General features: G+C 42.2%; 1 protein-coding gene across 11 annotated transcripts; it reads right to left on the reverse strand.

Annotated features, from left to right (window-relative positions):
* Window positions 1-12,264: 12,264 nt before the first annotated feature.
* On the reverse strand, window positions 12,265-19,243 carry LOC100383061 (uncharacterized). Of its 11 annotated transcripts, none has more exons than XM_035963135.1 (5): window positions 18,862-19,164; window positions 18,668-18,757; window positions 16,354-16,482; window positions 15,875-16,097; window positions 12,265-14,075 (listed from the first exon to the last, which is right to left on the reverse strand). In XM_035963135.1, the coding sequence occupies exon 5, from the start codon at window positions 13,964-13,966 to the stop codon at window positions 12,437-12,439; it is 1,530 nt and encodes a 509-aa protein (XP_035819028.1). In that variant the 5' UTR covers window positions 13,967-14,075; window positions 15,875-16,097; window positions 16,354-16,482; window positions 18,668-18,757; window positions 18,862-19,164; the 3' UTR covers window positions 12,265-12,436. The 11 variants fall into 11 exon arrangements, with proteins under 11 accessions (XP_035819028.1, XP_020400759.1, XP_035819026.1 ...); XM_020545170.3 differs by having other exon boundaries at window positions 12,265-14,078; XM_035963133.1 differs by having other exon boundaries at window positions 12,265-14,763.
* Between the last annotated feature and the right edge of the window lie 268 nt (window positions 19,244-19,511).

Raw genomic sequence — 19,511 nt, forward strand, 5'->3', positions numbered from 1 at the left:
AACGATTTGTTTCTTCCAATGATGTCATGCCTTCAAATAAACTTGAGTTACCTTTATTACATGATGATTGTACTAGTAATTCTTGTGATAAAAAACAGTTATGTGATGATTCTTCTATTACTTATATGCCACAACTTGAGCACAAACTTGATATTGTTTCTTCCAATCTTGTCAATTGTGCTGAAATTAGAACTTTTGATCCTATAACTAGTGTGCATGATGAGCTAAAATTGTTGTCTTCTTTATATACTTTGGGCTATATTGAATTTGATGTTCTTTGTAATCTAAATAATTTAGAGGAGAAACTTTCTTTTAGTGCTGATTTGCCATGGTTATCTAAACATACATATCATGTTATTGGAATATATAATTGGAAAGGAGAATATATGGTACATCGAGTATATATTTGTTCAAATATGAAATCTCCTTTTGTCATGAAACAACATGATAAATTAGAGGGATGTGTTAAATCTAACCATATCACGTCTAGTTCCACTTGTCCTTCTTTGTATGTTTTATAACAACAAGGTCAACTTCAAGAAGGGGAGCGAGGTTGGATGACATCAAGCACTACATCAACACCTTTTGCAGGCACCAATGACTTTGAGTCGAAGACGACTCAAACCCAAGAAGTGCAGAATGATGAGTACATGGATATCAACTATATGATTAAGGCCCAATCAATCATAGGGTTCCAAGCTCAAGGGGAGTTGAAGTCCAGTTTATTCGCGAATCCGGTTAAGACTGCAGGAGTGGGTCTTGCAAAAACGAACGTCCAGGCTACATACAGACTTTGTTTTCGACGTTCTAGATATCGTTGGAAATCTAAGGAGATAATCTTTCCAACCCAACTGGTCCCACGTCAATATACGGTTGGAGCTGATCAGAATCGTCATAGCAAAATGATGTCCAAAATCTACCAGAAATCAGTGACGCCTGGTTTTGGGCCTAAAGGCCTTGTACATCCTAGGTTTGCTCGGCCACACCCTTGGCCATCGCCTGAGTCGAGAACAAATCCAATTCAAGTGGGGGAGGATGATGAGGACATCACTCCCATACAAACAATGCATGGACCGACAATACAAGCACGTGCACAAAAGCTGAATCTCCAGGTTCGTTCTAACCTAGTCAATTATGTTTTAGAGCTTACGCTTGTTACCATAGATGTTTTAATGATTAGGAACTTTGGATAGGACCATCAAGGACTTGGGAAAGGCCAAGGAGTCGAGATGGAGGAGCAAGGGCGTTCACAACAGGAAAGAGATCAAGTCCGACTCGGCTGCGATTCTATCTTGGGTTCCAGGACCAGACTGCACTAAAATAAACGCCCAGGACGCATCCGAACACCGATTGCGACTAACTTGATATGGTTGGAAATATAAGAAGATTATCTAACCAACCCAACTGGTCCTACCTTAAAACTCATCCGGAGTAAACGGGAATCGTCGAAACAAGTCATCACTCAGATTCTATTTTTTGCTACAACACCGTCTGTTGGGCTGTTGGGCCATGTATCGTGTTGAAGCCCATTAGGGGTACCTCCAGGGGTTGTGCACGCCCATAACCTCTATTTTAATAGCAGTCACCGACACATTATGGTTTGGGTTTTTCATAGATCATATTTGTCATCGAACAATTCGTCGTTCATGAGTTTGTGAGATCCCAATGTGTAATCAGCACAGTTTTGGTTGCATTCTTCCTGTTCTTGCTTGTGTTCTTGATTGCACTTGCAGGGATAAGCCTTCGTGGCGAGGTCGCTCGTGTGTCACGGTTGATAACCTACGGAGCAGTGGTGTAGTGATTACGAGAAACCGTTCTCTCGGAGCCTTAGATTATCAACGTCGAGATCTCCACCCAATCAAGTTATCATACCTCATGGAAGATCGGGCCTCGTCCTCTATCACTCATAGTAGACCATCTTCTTCATTTTTTTCTTCTTGTTGTCCTTCTTCTTGTGTGATTTGACGGAGCCGTTGAATTCTTCCTTGTTCTCCTTATGCTTGTCGCCGGACATTTTGGCCTCCTTTGACGGAGTCTTGTCTTCATACTTCTTTCCCGAAGATTCGAGCTTTTCCCCGGTGACCAAATCCTTTTTGGTGTGTTCACCCGACATCACTTTGAGTTGTTGGACTCTAATAAAGTAACAAGCTTTGATACCAATTGAAAGTCGCCTAGATGGGTGAATAGGTGAAATCTAAAAATTATAAACTTTGAACACGAACTTCACCCGGGGGTTAGGATTAGAAATGAGTAATAACAAAATCGGAGTGCGGAAGAGAGTTCTTCTTATGAGTTGCTCAATCAATGCGGATAACTTTGGGAGCTAACTCAAAAAATTGTAAGCAAGAGAACTTTAGAGAGAGGGGAGAGGAAGAATCAAATCGTAAGGTAATGATCAACACAAATGAACATAATGATTTGTTTCCCGAGGTTCGGTTCCAAAGAACCTACTCCCCATTGAGGAGGCCACATAGGTCGGGTCTATTTTAACCCTTTCCCTCTCTAAAACGGTCACTTAGACCGGTTGAGTGCTTCTTCTTAATCTCGAGGGTCACTTAGACCCACAAGGATCACCACACAATTAGGTGTCTCTTGCTAGCTTTACAAGTCACTTGAGAATTTAGAAGGAGATGAAGAAAGCACGATTAATAAAGCCAAGCAACAAGAGCAACAAGAAAAACATAAGATCACACTCTCTCTAGACTTTCCAAGGCACTAATCACTAATGATTACTAGTCACAATTATGGCACTTCAAGAGGCTTGTAAGCTTTGAATGTGTCTTGGGATGAATTGCTTGCTCTTGTATTGAATGTAGGTGAATAGAATGCTTGGATGAAGTGAATGGAGGTGGTTGGGGTTATATTTATAGCCACCAACCACTTCCTACTCGTTGCCTCCTTTCTGCTAATGGCGAATAGTCTGCGCTGTGGCGGAACCGCCTGAATTATTCCAACTTAAGTGCCTAAGTCCCACCTTAGAGGCTAGACCACACTTAAATAGGAATAAAATGCCAGTCCCTCGGATCTAGTCCGACAAGGCCACTAACAAGATCAAGTACCATGTACTCACTCAAAGGTGAGGCAAAGAGCAAATACAATAAAGCATAAAACCATACATTAAAGAAGTGCTTAAAGTTATTACAACATCATCGGAGTTTTGCAAAAGTGGTAATCATTATTCGGAATGCAGCGGAATTTAACTAACGGTAAGTAAAAGGGAGGATGGAGAAGCCTGGCCCATCACTCCTTCGGCTCCTCTCCTGCCGAGGTAGGGTCCCACTCGACTGTCCAACCCGGTGGCAAGGTAGACGGCCAAGTCACTCCAGCAACCATATCCTCCAGAGAACCTATAAAATTATGGCACAAGCAAGGCTGAGTATACTAATACTCACCTAGACTTACCCGGTGTGAGGAGTCTACTCCTCTACCTCTAGATATGTAGCTTTTTGGCTGAGGGGTTTGGGTTGCCAAAAGCACTAGCTGAGTCTAAAATCAAGTTTTAGTTTTTCAAGTTTTAGTGTGATTCTCTTAAGACTAGATGTGTACCTGGCTAATCATACATGGTATCAAGCATATTAACAATCAACATCTTTTCCAATCAACTCATTTCCACTTATTACTCAATGCGGTACAATGGATCAAGCAGTCTCATTAGCTGCGAGAAGCAGACGATTCGAATCGAGTTTTTAACCTTGCAAGGTAAACCTAAACACACGGCGTGGCGAGGCACTCCGTCCCCACACACATCAACTGTCCCCATCGATTCCCCGTCAACAGAACAGGGCTCACCGCCTTGGCGTACAATGCCTCACTGACCCCGACTGTCGTCGTGCAGTGACCGCGCTTGTACCCACCATAACCGGAATGGGAGACCACGTCTCAGGTCGCGTGAGGGGCAAAGTTTGCTGCCAGGTTCACTCAGGTACTAGGCTTACCAATTTACCATATTTCTCGGCATGTGCTTAGTACGTTCAAACGCTTGACACAGGTATCCGCACGTTAATCCTTATTCCCATTTCGTCTCGTAGACCACGCATCCCCATGGATCCGTGCCCACAGACCATCATCATTCCGATATAGAAAATGGATATAATCAATTCCTGACCTCGCGCGAGTGCTAGAAAAATCACTCGACTTCTACCGAGATCCCTAATTAGCAAAGCAGCTACTCGACCTAGCATACTAGTATCCATCTCAAAGGAAATCCTGAGTTTATGCAACTAGGGTTTCAGTCAACTCCTACACTTAAGTGCACAGTACAAGCCTACAAACATTAAGTGTAGTAAAATAGCATATAAAATGGTTATGCATAAAACCGGGGCTTGCCTTTCAAAGCTGGGACAAACAGATCCTCGATGGCAGGCTCTGGTGCTGGCTCCTGAGCTACCTCCTGAGCAACTCCTTGCTCCGGAACGAGGATGTACTCTCCGTCAGCGAGATTACAATCTATCGAATGCAATGAATAAGATACATGTATATTAATGACATGTTAATTTAGTAAATACTAGGTATGTGAAATAATTATGATAGGTACGCTAGGGTTTCCTTATCGGATGGTGTCTTAAGTGTTTGGTATACAATTATTTTTGGGTCTTATTGAACTTAAGGATTTTAATCATCTCCTTCCTATTTTATTGGACTCCTAGAGATTAATTCTTCCACAATCCCCTTTTTACTTTCTATTTATGCTTGTTTTTGAGTGCTCTTGAACTACCATGGTAATTTAGAATTTTCCAAAAATGTTGCAAAAATTACAGGGGGTAGATATTGGTCTCTGTAGTTTATTCTAAAAATTTGAGGTCAGAATTAATTCAGATAAACCTTGTGCGAAAATATCAAAAGTGAGGGTAAAAGGGCACTTTGCACTACAGCTCTAATTTTGGTTCAGGGTTCTGGACTAAAACTTATTTTTACCAGGATTCATGTGTGATAATAGGTCTCTGTGCCAAAAATCATAGAAAAAGTCCTAATGGTTATTTAATTGTGATTTTCTAAAGTTTAATGTCAAAATGCATTTATAACTAACTTGTTATTTGAAAAATGTCAAACAACAAAACTTATACTTTTCCTAGATTCATACTAACATAATATTTGTTATCCCAAGGATTGGGGTGCTTTCTCCTTAGGATTATTTTTCTAGGATTTTTTTTCTAATTTCTTATTGTTTTTATGAAATAACATGTGTATTTCTTTTGTACTAACAGAGGGTTCAACAAAATTTTCTAGTGAACTATGTTACTAAAGTAAGCTAGGAAAAATGTGGTTGCCCTCTGGTTCTCATTTTAAACTCTCTTTTCCATTTTCTAAAGGTTTGGACCAAAGCAAGTTTTAGTGGTTAATCCTTCTTACTCTGGTGTACTGAGGAGTTTATCATTTTTAAACAGGGTAGTTAGTAGTTAATTATGTCTCTAATTTTTTTCTTAACCTCAGTCCAAAAATATAGCTATTTTTCCCTTATTTATTTAGTTTTTGGTCAGTTTACTATTTAAATCAAAACTTTAAAAAGTCTTGCAGTACTCAGGGTGTTTGTTATTTTTCCTAAGTAGTTCATATTATTTAGAACCTAGCAAAATTAGTTTGACCAAATTTGGTTGGGTAAAATTCGAGTTATGAAATTTGCAAGTTCTGTATCCATTTAAAAGAATAAACATTAAAAGGTTTAAGGAAAAATCAGTTTGCACCGAGACCCCTGGGATTTCCCTTAACTAATCCTTTAAACTGTGCCCCTGCGGAACTATTCCTCTGAGTCACTGACTTCGCAAAAACCCCCTTGGCCTTTTCTTCTTTCAACCCGGGCTCCTTTCCCCTTGTAACAGTAACCGCGGAGAGGAAAAAGGGTGGCGCGGCTTACCGGCGGTGAGGGAGGTCCGGTGAAGGGCTGGGAGAGATCCGGGAGGTCCTGGCGGTCACATCGAGGTGCGGTTCATTGACGGTGATGGCCGGAATAGGTCTGACCGCGTGCGCAAGCGGTCGGGCTTGTCGGCGACGGTTGCTCCGGCCTGGTCACGGCGGTAGGGCTCAATCAAATGGCACAGGGAGCTTCACGGGATGCCAAGGGTGATATAGGTACAAGGAATCGACGAATGGATTACCGTGGAGCTCGGTCTACGTGCGACAGCGACCGGTTGAAGTCCGGCGACGTCGATCTGGCGCCTCCGGTGAGGTATAGTTCAATCCCTGGCTCGGGGAGCTTCACTGAGGTCCGTAGAAGCTAACCCGAGGGTCGGACGGGATGGGGAGTGGCTAGTTTGGCCGGTCTACGGTGGTCGTGGCTTGCGCGGCCGCTAGCACGCCGCTCTCTGGGCAAACGTCGGCGAACTTGTGCTCGGATTGGGTCAGGGACGTGCAGGGGTGTACGGTCGAGGCCAGGGTGGCTTTTATAGCCGCGGGCGTGGGCGCGGGGTTGACACGGCACGGGCTGCGCGCGTGGGCGGAGCGCCGAGAGCGTGCTCTGGCGTCGCCAGGGCGCGTTGAACACGTGGTCGTGTTCATCTGCCCGAGTTCTTGCACCTGCAAAGCTCCAAAACGTGCGAATCTAGCCAAGTGTCTTGTGCAAGATCTCTTCCTGGCACCTAGGGCTAGCTAGTTTGTGTAAGTTCCAATGGAAGGTCTGCCCTAGTTTACAAGATATGTGGGCGCCAAGTCTTGTCTGTCTGCACTGTTCACCAGCGACAAAACTGATGCCAAACCATGTCAAACGACATTGGTTTGATTTCAAATTTTTCAGGGGTGTGCCTTGGGTAATTTGGCCACTTTTTGCTATTTGGTCCAATTGGTTTTGGCGCCAGCACAAAGGTGAACACATCTGATCTTTAGGCTAGGGTTGGTTTTGAGACTTAGAGAAATTTTTTTGATGGCTCTATTGTGCTCTTCACTTGGTGAACTGATTTGGGGTTTTTGTTGGGCCTTTTTGTAATATCTTCCTTAATACATTTTGTAGATTTTCTAATGTACTTCATCTTTGGTAAAGGTTTCCTTTCATGATTTGGCCATTTTCCCACTCTTTCCCCTTTAATCCCATGTTTAGGGTTTAATGGCTTAAGAGGGGAATTAGGGTTTTGGAATCTTTTTCATGAGTGAAAATGTATGAAGACTAGGGTTTCTTTCTTGTTATGATCAATACTTAGCTTAATCATGATTCTAAGCTTTTAGTGCCTTCACTTTCCAATTTAGCATAAAGGATAAGTAGGACATAAATGTGTTCATTGAGCTAGGGCCTTGGGTAACACCTGGGGTGTTACATGCGCTCCTAGTCCGGACGATCCGCCCCTGCACATAAACGGTTGAAATCGCAACTGTCAGTGGTAACGGCTATATCAACGGCTATAAGTGCATTAAATGTGTCGTCGGATATTAAATAATGCAGTCGCGGATGGTCCGGCTGTGCACCCCGGATAGGCGCTAAAAATGCATTTTTCCGAACCTGTCACCTTTGGGTTTCTCTGGTTTTTCAACGAGCGGACCGTCCGCACCTGAGGCCGGACGGTCCGAGCTTGGTCCTGGATGGTTCTCTCTTCTCGTTCGGACAGTCTGTAGTGTAAATGCGAGTTTTGCATAATTTCTGTCCGAGGCACACCTTGGTGTCGCAGACAGTCTGCCGGAATGGGCCGAACGGTCCGCGCATAGGTGAATTCTCTAAAACGTTTCTCCTATCCGGAATAATCTATGGTATCCCGGACAGTCGGCTTAGAATTGATATAGATAGACTTATGCACCTGAGAATTAATCAACTAGGCAAACTAGTTAGTCCATAAGATTTGTGATGGTCGTCAAGCACCAAAATCAATTATAGAAAATGGTTAAGGTAATTTCCCTTTCACAAACTATGTGAATCAAACTAAAGCTTGATTGATCTCAACATTCATATCAAGAAGATATTGAAGCAAGGATCATAATATTGAAGAAATAGTTGTCATCAATTGCTTAATGGTCATCCAATAAATGATGTGGCTTAAGGGTGGATCAATAAGGTGAATATGGCAAGGAATGGGCTTTGAGGGACTAAGCAAAGGTGAAGGAAAAGCGACAGCTTGGAGACCAAGGTGCCATAGCTAAGGTGAAAAAGAGAGTACTTGGATTGAGTCAAGGTACTAATCGAGTTATGAGTCATTATGTAGAGAATCAAATCATTATTGCATCATAAGTAGAAGTGACTTGAAGCCATGAATTGAACTCATGTGTTGAAATGTTTCAACTCACATGCTCAAGGTTTATTTGCTCAGAAGAATTGAGACAAATATAGTTGCAACACTTATGAACGAACTTTCAGAAGAAATGGCACATAAAGACATTGAAAACTCAAGTGGTTGCAATAGACATGTTCTATTGATCTTGAGTACAAGTATGTCATATTATTAAGACAATGCAACATGAATCATAGACAAGTCTCAAGTGCTCAAACTAACCTAACCCAAGAACAAACCTGAGAGAAACACAATTCCAAACCATGTCTGAACTCTCCTCAACCACTCTCTTTGTGAGGGTGAGTGATTAGTGTATGATTAAGTGTTGTTTTGAGAGATTAACTATTAAAGAGTAAAAGAGAGCAAGGCAAATATTGTTCATAAATACAACACAAGTTTTATTTGTTGTTAATTTTCAAACATTCCTATTCACCCTCCTTTAGACGACATCAATATCCTTTCATATAGCAGGCGACAAAAAAACTCTAATGGTGTCATAGGAGCTCACTTGTGAGTGTTACAAGTGTGTAGTCCTTTAATAATAACTATATTTAAGGTAGAAGTTATAAAAGCCCCTATTGTAGGACATATGAGGTATTTAAAGTTTATTGAAGTTACTAGGGAGTTGATGCTCCATTGGAGTGCTTTGGCCACCAAAAGTGCTTAAGGAATTATTAGATGGATAGCATAGTACTTTATGAAGTGTTTAGGGTAATTAGACCACCACATTAGTGCATTGCTGTAGACTTAGGTTGAGTGTTTAATACCTTTTGTCACTCAGTGCTTGTGGGCGTTATTGTTGTACACTAGTGGCTTTTAGTCTAATAATATCACCACTGTGTTTATGGAGTGGTTGTCTTGCTCATACTCGAGAACAAGGTCCATAGCATTTGGGACAGAAGCTTGATAGTGATATTACTCACTTGCATGTGGGCAATGATCCACATGCTCCACGAAGATATCTGATCAAAATCTTGACCCTTACGACAACATCCTTGCAAGGGGTCCTAATGATGACTAACAGAAAATGCGAGATTTTAAATACTCAGAAAAAATATCATTGTCAACATTGCCTTATATTAATGCTGAGAGCAAAGACGTGCTTCTAGCATGTCCACATCGACTTTTAATCCTTAGTCGTCCGATTGTATCTCAACAGCAAGGAACGAAAGCAGTGGCCAAAGGAGCTTTTGTGTGTATGCACATATTTGCACCAATTTCCAGATGTAGTCCAGCATGCCTGCCTTCTCCCTTGCGAGACCTGGAGCTGATCTGGAACACACAGCCACGTCCTACCCATGGCCGGCTCTAGTCATAGAGCCACTAGGGCGGCTGCCCTAGGCCCCCAAATCCTAGAGGTCCCAACTCCTACAGTTTATTATATAACTAATATTGAGAGTTTTAAAGTTAAGCTTGCGAGAATCACCTATGTCTTCTATAGAGATTTTTTAGTATGTCAATTTAATGAATTCATACCATAATGTTCATATAGCTTATCGAATCTTATTTACTATATATGTCATGGTGACATCAACTACTTGAGATCTAAATCTCCCAAGAATGATTGAATGGTTTGGCCATCTTATGTATCGAGAAAAAAAATATTAGATAAGATTGATATCAACATAATCATTGATGACCACTCAAAAAAATGTTAGAAGAAACTTTTGAGGCATTGTAAAATTTATTTGGTATAATATTTTGATATTACAATAATTGTTATCTATATAATGTAAGATTATATATATGTATACTGAAAAATGTTATACTTATATAGGAGGCCCAATTTTTATGTTCGCTCTAGGCCATCATCGAAATCTCAACTTCGGTCGGACTCCTACCTAGGTCCTTGCTTTATTTCTTTTCTTCTTTCTCTTGGTGAAATTCATGGTAGCTTTCCTTTTTTACTGAGTCTACATAATAGTTCGTGCTGGTGCATTCGTGCACTAGGAATACACGTAAGTGTTGATACATGCACGCAAACACACATATTATTACTTGGAAAACATTGGACACGCACACACAACAGATAATGTGTTGTGTTGTGATTGTTTATCCATTTTTAACTGAATGTTTTGATAATATATTTACTACCAGTCTACCACATAATATACAGATCTATTTGCTTATAGTGATAAATGCTCCTTTGACCTAACACTTTATTTGATAAAATCTACGAAATAAAATCTGTGATACTTATACAGATTCACATCCAACTCTAACCTTCTGAAACACAAGATAAATACTACTTTGACCTAACACTTCCTTGTACGTTAACATAATACTATCTCCATCCTAAAATATATTTCTTTCTAGCCTTCTTTTTTCCATCCACATTCGAATGAATGGTAATAAATGTAGACATACATAAAAACTACATTTGTAGGTTAATTGATGAATGTATGTTTATTCTCATACGGAGAGTACATCGCACTAAGATCCAACTAATAGATCTACCCAATTGTTATATCTTTCGTATAGATATATTATTTGCAATACATATGAACAACTTGTTTAGAAAGATAACAGTTTTCTTAAGACTTATGTTACCAAAATGTTTTCTACGTGTGTGTGTGACGCACGCTAATTACTAGTAATTTTGTATTTCTATCTGTCAGGGCCTAAGAGGCCTACGGAGGGGCTGCGACAGCAGCAGCCGTGGGCCCTCAAGGGGATTAGATAAGGATTGTTAAAGATAAGATTAAAAGATTAGTTGAGATTATTTAGGAGATTAGTTGAGATTATCTAGGAAGGTTATCAGTTAGTAGTTTGTTGAGAGTTTTTAGGAGATAAGGATCTCTAGCTAGATAGGGGCGGCCAACCGGTCTATTTATGTAATCAATGAATGAGAAATAAAGCAGGCAAGAATTAGAAGGGAGAAACCCTCCTCTTGCTCGGTCGTGGACAAAGGCCTCCGACCGACGTTTCTGCCCATCCATACACCTCTCCAATCCCTCACCGATCTAGCGACCATAACACTATCTCATTTAAGTTTTTGCACTTAATTGCTTTCTTGGTTGCATGCTTTACATTCGTAGTCTAGCCTACTAGTTAAGTGGTAGGATAGAAACCCAGGACACAAAACTATTTTGCGGTACATGCAGACAGTTAGCAAAACTTTAATTGCGGATTTTAGTCAGAAATATTGTATAGTTTTTTCGTAGAAAAGAGAAGCCAAGTTTAGTTTTAAGACGCCTGGTCTAACTTTCCTCTTAGGCGTTAGGACCCGTTTACGGTGGATAAAAACAATTAGGAACTGAATTCGAGTCAGAGAGGAAATGATGAAATGGCAACAAGAAGAATTATGTGGTTAATATTTGTAGCTCTGCTGTTTTATGGGTTATATAGAAACTAAGAAATAATGTTTTTGGGCAACACACTGGAGGAACATAGGGGAGATGCTAGGGATGATTGCAAGGACACTAGAGTGTTATGCAAGGAAGAACATCACTACATCAGCAGCAGCTGGACTCTGGATAGCATGGTACAAAAGCTGGACTCTAGACAGCATGGTGCAAAACATCAGAGGTATGGTGGAATTCGAGTAGCAGGAGGCACATAAGCAAGCGTTACAGGGGACTGACCTGGATAGTATTAGTGAGATTTTTATGGTTCATAGATAGCTCCAGTTATTAAATTGTTAATCCGGGCTAGCTCCAGTGATTTAGGCGGACATGTCATCGATGCTGGACGCTCGATTTATTCATCCAATAAAACAGGGGACTTCCCTTTTCTTAAAAAAAAAAGATCATGACAAAGGATGTGTTGCCTACATAAACCATACCATCAACCAATGCCCTGCGGTGCAAGGAAAGCTGAAAAGTTTAAGTGAATGGTAATTAGATCAGCATCAGCCTACCCTTACTGGAAAGGAAATACTGAACCAGCATATAGCTACCATAAATGACCCCTGTTGCATTCTACATTTGTTACTTCTTTTCTAACACAACCAAGCAAATAGAACAAAAATATTTGGATATTCCCAAAAGTACGTGTATATATACCATCCACGATGAGAGTATATTCGATCTCATGTAGATTGGGGTAGGCTAGATGAGACCACACAAGTCACACAAATAGATGGCAAAATGTTGAATAGAAAAAGTATCAGTGATAATATAGTAATAATAGAAGTAATAAGCACACAGAAGACAGCATTATTATGCATATTGAGGTACGATTGGCCAAGGTTCAACGACTCCATTTCTAGTTATTTGACCTCCAAATTATTACATCAAATGAACTCATCAGCATCACTCCAGCTCTTTGACCTTCTTCTTGAGGTTAGACAGCATGATTTCCACGAAATCTGCCAAGAGGGCATCTCCAGAATGCACGAGGAAGATCAGATTGTCTGTATTACCCAATGGCTCAGGAAGATACGCGTTTGAAGAACTAGCACTGCTCTTGGAACTCGAAGGAATGGCATAGCTCCCACCTGCTTGCCGTGTGAGCCCTATGCGCACAAACAGCAGTTCCTCCATCTCCATCAGCCATGGCTGCTGGTGCTTTCCCTGTGTTGCATCTCCGGCAGTGACACCATAATAGTCAGTAGAAAGCTTGTATTGATTCTCCGCTTCTCCTCCAAGTATCAGCTTCTCAATCTTACGTCGATCAAGCAGGTCCTTGAAGAAGCATGAAAGTGCAACAATGGCATCACTGACCTCTTCCAGTGATCCAGAGAACATTGAGATGGCCCAAACAGCAGCGGCGCATACCAGTGGTGACTTCACATGCCGGAGCGCCCTTAGTAGACCTTTCAGAAGTGGGCCTCGCAACGACTGGTCGGGATTCATGATGTCTATGATGTACAGAATACTATCAATGAACACACTGTACTTGGGATCTAGTGTGAATTCTACAATACACCCCGGAAAAGCAGCATGGCATTCTCTGATCGCCTCCTCTAGCATCTTGTGGTACTCGATATGGATGTTAGCAGCCCTATTCAGCTCATTATCAAGGAGCAATAGCACAGCACTGATGTTCCTTGGAGTGAGGAGCCTCACCATCAGGTTCAGAAGATTCTTTCGAACAGCAAGATTGCAATTTGATAAAGCTGCTAGGACATCCACAGCAAGGTCACTAAACCCTGGGTGGTGGACCATGGTCGTACTTACTTGCTTCAGCCTACCAAGCATCGCAACCATGCTGCTTACCTCAAGTGGTGATTGTGGTGACACTGTTGCAAGCATATGGCAATAGGCTCTTGCAATGGCAAATGAAAATCCTGGAACAACAGGGGGCAAAGAGAGCAGGGCATCTGCACATGCACACACCACAGTGCTGTACGGTGACAACATCAGTGAGGCGAAGGCTGTGACACACCTTGTGTCACTGATGTTTACCGGTGAGAGACGGAAGAAAGTACATATGATTTTGACTGCAGACAATTGATCCTGGACTGTCCACAGCCTCACCATATTTGAATCACGCTGAATACGGCGAAGGCCTTGATCCATAAAACAACACCAGATGGCATGGAGAGCCTCACCACGAGCTGAGGAATCCATGTTCATGCGGTTCTTGATGACGGCCACCCTGATTGCCTTTAGAGTAAAGGAAACACACCTCTTGATGGCAGAGTCATGGTCAGGCTTCTCCAGATTGGAAGCAAGACCAGCGATCAGGCGGCACAGAAGCTGGGGTTCAGGGATTTTACCTCCAGCAATCAACGCCGAGGCTTGATTCACGGCAGAGACGTTAGCCACCAAGTTCTCAGACTCAAGATCGGCCACGATCTTCCCGAAGTCACCGCATGGCGCAGTGTTCTCCATGGCCATGAGAGCAAAAGGGGAATTCTCAACCACTTGGTTCAACTTTTTTTGGTATGTTTTGGGCTTGGTGATACTGTGTGTAGCGCGTGGTCTATATCACGCGTTTGACGTTTGTCTTCTGCCAGAAAGGTTATAGATAGCATTAAATATTTACGTTTGCGGTGAGCTGTATCCAGAATTTTGCTTAAGCTGTACTTGATTTATTATTTGGAATGCAATACAAACAACGGAATGCTTCACATACAACACATTTGTAAAACTGCATTCAAGACAGGTACCCAACCCCTATGATTAATAAGTGAATTTCCACCCGAGTGATTTAACTGTTTAATTCCCTTGGTGTAATGTGGTTGTACAAATGGTTGGCAACACTCAACCAACATGTGGTGTGCAACTCATACAATTCTATCTGGCATGGCTCAAGCGAGTCATAACACAGCAAAAAGAACTTTATAGGCAAGTTATATCATAGAAATGGTTGTCATTATTTAAGATATATATATATAATGCAAGCCTAATTTCAATTTCAAATTATGTACATTGAAATCACAAAATTTTATTTGAATATTCAGATAAAGTAAGCAATAGTGGTAAGAAATGTTTGACTTGCAATGGCCAACTTAACATATTATAAGTTACTGTTCCAACAGTAGATATACAATTATGCTCTAAACATTAGCTGTTGCATATCAAACTACATCAAAATTGATCTTACCATTAGGAATTATATGGACATTCATCCAAATTTCTTGTAACATACCGGTTTTTGTCGTTTTATAAAAAGACCAACTTTCACGAAAAAACTGCATGAATGTGTGTAAACAGTTGGTCAAACATAAGTTAACTTTTCCACCTTGTCTCACTTTCAAACCACAATTTCAAAATCGTTTGCAACACAAATCCTTATAGTGATGTTGACCAAGTCAACACTATGATAAAGGTGAATCAAAAATAAAATAATTTCGAGAAAAAAAACTTTGTCTAAATTTGAGCCTACACTCGAATTCAACATGCAACTCTCACAAGCATTTTCTATTATTTATAAAATGAAACCTAATAACTCTCTCTCTCATCTTTTTCAAAAGAAACTATTAAATCAGGTAGTGCTCTTCACAAAGTGTAATTGCTTGAGTATTCGATTCGTATTTTGGATTAGGTTTTGGCTTTGGGTTAGAGTTTGTTTTCTCTAAAACAACAGAGCTGAAAAATAAGGAAACCCTCCTTCCTTCTCTATCCGGCCTGCAGCCAGCTTGGCGGTTGGCCCACTCTGCCTCCTCCCTGCTGTGGCCCACCACCCCCACCAGCCCAACTACACGCTGACCCAGCAGCCCAGACTTCACCTCAGCCAGCAGGTGACCCAAACCACCAAGCAGCCCATGCAGCCCAGCTCCCACAGCCTGCCAGGCCGGCCGCCAGCGCCCTAGGGAAACCCTAGGCGCGGGTGCTCCTGGGAGGGAGCCATCACCACCGTATCTTCGCTCTATGGTTGCGCCCTTAGCATTCGTGCCACTCCCGATAGCTCCCTGGAGCCCTCCCTAATGTGTGCTACGTGACCTCGCCAAACATGGATGGCGAGGATGGTCGCCTCCTTTAAATTTCATGTGCTTCAATTAGTTTCCCCTCTCCAAACCTCAAATGGTGAAGTGGGACATGTGCTTCAATTTATGTATGCAACAACTGTGTATAATATTATACCAACTTATCTAATATACCAGCTTTGAATTTGTCTATTGGATGTCTATTTCCGAATTAAGTTTCTATCTCCCGTTCGTTTCCGTCAAATTCCATTCGTATTAGTTCATTTTCGTCTGCATGTCCTGATCCTATTTTCGATTTTAACTTATCCAAACGTGATTCATCCCTCCCCCTATACCCGGGTATGGTCGGTCCTTGTGCAACAACATTATCACATACCTTTTAGGTTGCAGCTGTCAGATGAAAAGTTGACCATGTTGATCATCATTTTATCCAAATTGTGTCCGGAGTTATTGAATTTCTCTGTCCTAAGACCGTCTGCAGCAGTCTACCCATAGTTTACCCAAAAGCACTGTTTTGTACTATAGATTGCGCTGTTCGCAGAGTAGAGTTTGAATATGGGTATGGGGATGGGTAAGCTGCTGGAGATAGTCTAAGATGCCTGAAAAAGAATAATCAATGCTTTAGGAGCTTCTTGGATCCAGCCAGCTTACATTATGTAGTTCAATCTAGAAATGCAATGCTACTATGTAGTTCAATCTAGAAATGCAATGCTAATATGCAGCCGGCAATTTAAACAAACCATGAATACTAAAGAGAGTTTGGTAGTATGCTTAAAATTTCCTCAAAGAAATGCACCTTTCTTAGAGCCTGTCAGTAGAAGAAACCCACGCCTGTAGAACTGCAAGCCAACATACCTCTCATGCACCTCTGTGGCAAGTGCGGTCTTGCCGGAGCCACGGATTCCCATGATGGAGATCATCTTGGGCTGCTTTATTTTCTTTAGGCCCACTGACTCATCGATCAAATGTTGTACAAGCCTGTCCCTAGGATCACCGATAACGACAATATCTCACTGGAACTGTAATAATTTCTAACTGGTAACTCTCATAGGTCATACAAATTCAATGACAAAAAATATACATAAATTGCCTTGCACAGAGTTACCCAACATAGTACACATAAATTTCTCTCCGGTAACCCTATGTGTACTATTAAGTTTATGACATCCTTACTTGAAATTAAGCCTCATTCCAATCACACAAACCTAAACATATATATTGTCTACATTTAGTATTACTTATATAGTTGTCTATCCAGATTTCTTAAGTTGCACATGGATCATATGGGACCAATACAAAACAATCGAGAATACTGGAACATTTCTTGCAGTTAAACATACAGTGTTGTCTACCATTTTTTTATAGTCACACATGCACACAGCAGTATAGACAACAGTGTCAGTTTTCTCAAAGATCAATCCATCAAACAACTTAGTTAAGGTGGATAGTAACATTCACTAAAACATACCAGATACCACATAGATATGCAATATCAGAGACCAAGTGTGGGCCTGGGCCTAAGCCCTAAGGCCCTAGTTTTTGGCCCAATAATCTTACAAACCCCTATAAATTGTTAGCCCAATAATGAAGGTCCAACACTAAAAGCTAGTGTCCTCAATCATCAGCTCCCAACCGTCTGTCTGTCACGCTACGCAGAGGAACAAGTGGCCTGCACAGTGGCATCGCCATTGGTTTTACTATAAGCTGACTAGCTTGTCGGGCACAGAAAGTGATTTCTGCGAAGGGCTAACCCTATTGGTGGTTGTGACTGTGAAGGGAGGGTGCCGTGACGGAGGTGTCGCCAAAGGGGGTGGATGCTCTATGAGAGTTGGCGGAGCATTTGTGCGAATCTTTGAAGAGTTTGTGTGTGCGAAGGTAGGTGGTGCCCACTTTAGGCTGCCAAGGTTCTAGGGATATGTGACAATTAAGAGTTTTTGTGGGAGCCCTCGGTGGCCCGATGGTGCACCCTCCTCGTGTTCTCCTTATGTTGCCTGATATGGCGAGGATGACTCCAAAGGTATATCTCGAGTTGTAGACGGTGACCTGAGTAATCAGTTCATTCTTAATTTGTTGTTGTTGTTGCCGAAGTTGTTATATTGGTGGTGGAAAAGGTAAGGCGAGGTGTGGATTTCACATTTAAGGCGGGGTCTGCAGGTTTGTTACTATGTAGGATTACAAAGGTGCGCGACTTTGGTGGTGAAAAGTGTAATGGTTGCCGTCGAGCGAAAGGGTCTCTAGCCTAGTTAGTTAGGTGGTCTGAGTAGCCGTGGGAGAGAATTTCAGGACGGGGTTAAAAAAATCACCTCGTCTGTCCCACGCCAAAACACAGGCCTAAGGTCCGGCCCCGGTCGCGATCGTTCTCACATGGGCTACAGCACAGTTGTGTATTAGTGGGATAGGGGTTTGGGGGGTTTTCTTGACCTGCATGAGGTCTTCTTCTTAGTTGTAATGCCATGGGGCGGTCTTAACCCCCGCAGATCGAGTTTTTTTAATGGTTGTCGTCGAGCTGATTGTTATAGGTTTGGTGTTGCTGGTTCGAAGTTGGGTAATTGTGGAAATGGTGGTAGGGGTGTTCCGTAGTTGACAAGGGTGCAGTTGTATGGTGAGTTGGGTGGGATTATCCAGGGGTTTTGGGTGTGATTGACAGGTTTTGGCGCAGAGGTTGATTGCCGAGATGCTGCAGATGCTAGGCATCGAAAACCAATTGAGAAAAATGCATCGAACAGAAAATTAATGGTGCAAGGGAGACTGGTTGGGAGAACTGAGAAGCTATTTGAGGAGGTAAAGGATTTATGTGTCAATCGTTGTTATTGTCCCAAATATGGAAGATGTACTAACTATTAGAGGTTCAAGGTATCGAGCACAACAGCAGGTAACCTACTACCATCATTCAGCCATGAATGCGCTCCACGGTGGGTTAAAAGAAAATCTCCAAATGCTTTCACTAGCAGGTCAAATAGAGGTAAAACTGGGGCAGGAAAACCGATTCCACAAACAACTAGATGATAATTAGTACCCATACAGTCACAGAATTTTAGTCAGCCTACATGCAGGTGCGGGGAAAAAACGCACACAATGACCTGGCCCTATCGAATTGAATGCATAAGACTACCAAGGCGAATTAACTGGGATTGGGTCTGTAGCGATGGGAGGTACTCCATGAGCTCACCTCCTGCCGAGACTGGGGGCCATCCGCCCCGATCCGAGCACCGTTAGGACTCGCTACATCACACCATTGGGCCTCCCTACGCTGTCATCCCTACACGGGCAAGCAGAAGCGGTCAAGCTCGTTGCTTCGATGGGGCCCCTTAGTGCAGCGACACTAGACGTAGTAGAAGGAAAGGAGTAGGCCGTGCTTCTCACCGCTGCACCTCCAAGATTCTTTGAGATCTTCATCCACGGTCGCAGTTAGGATGGCTAGGGGCGTGGGGAGAGTCGAGGGGTGCCGCCGATGCCGAGATTTGGATCTTAGCCGAGATGAACGGCCGCCATCGATCCAGGTGAGGAGGTGGCTCCTGCTAGCCTCGCTCATCGTCGAGCAGCATTTGCCGTGGGTTGCAATTGCAAGGCGGCAGCGAAGCGCCCGACGAGGAGCACCGGACAGCACGGAGGAGAAGCGGTGGGTCAGGACTATACGGGGGGCATGGGTGGACAGTGTAAAATTGAATGACACTTTTTGATATTATTTGTAGAATAAATTTTAAAATAGTAGGTAAGATAGATGATGAGAAATAAAGAATATGTTATAGTTTCTTAGCCCCAGCTACGATAGAATAATATGCATCTTCTGTCATTTTATTGGACGTTTTTGTTGGATTTGAACGCGCATCGGGTTACTTACCTTCTACAACCTTCTCTCTTTGAATTCATCTCTCAAAATAAAAAAGCTTCTTTCTTCTGGATTTAGTGTTCATATTAGCTTCCTTCTCAAAAGTAAGTATACCGAGCATTCATCTCTGGCTCTAGCATTCTCTCTATCATACTGTCTATCTAACTCTTTTCAAGCTCTGCTA

The sequence above is a fragment of the Zea mays genome, chromosome 10 (genome assembly GCF_902167145.1).
Source record: "Zea mays cultivar B73 chromosome 10, Zm-B73-REFERENCE-NAM-5.0, whole genome shotgun sequence".
NCBI classification, from domain to species: domain Eukaryota; kingdom Viridiplantae; phylum Streptophyta; class Magnoliopsida; order Poales; family Poaceae; genus Zea; species Zea mays.

Coding starts and splice junctions, on each gene's coding strand:
- LOC100383061 (XM_035963131.1), bottom strand. CDS start 13,966: ATGGCCATGGAGAACACTGCGCCATGCGGTGACTTCGGGAAGATCGTG.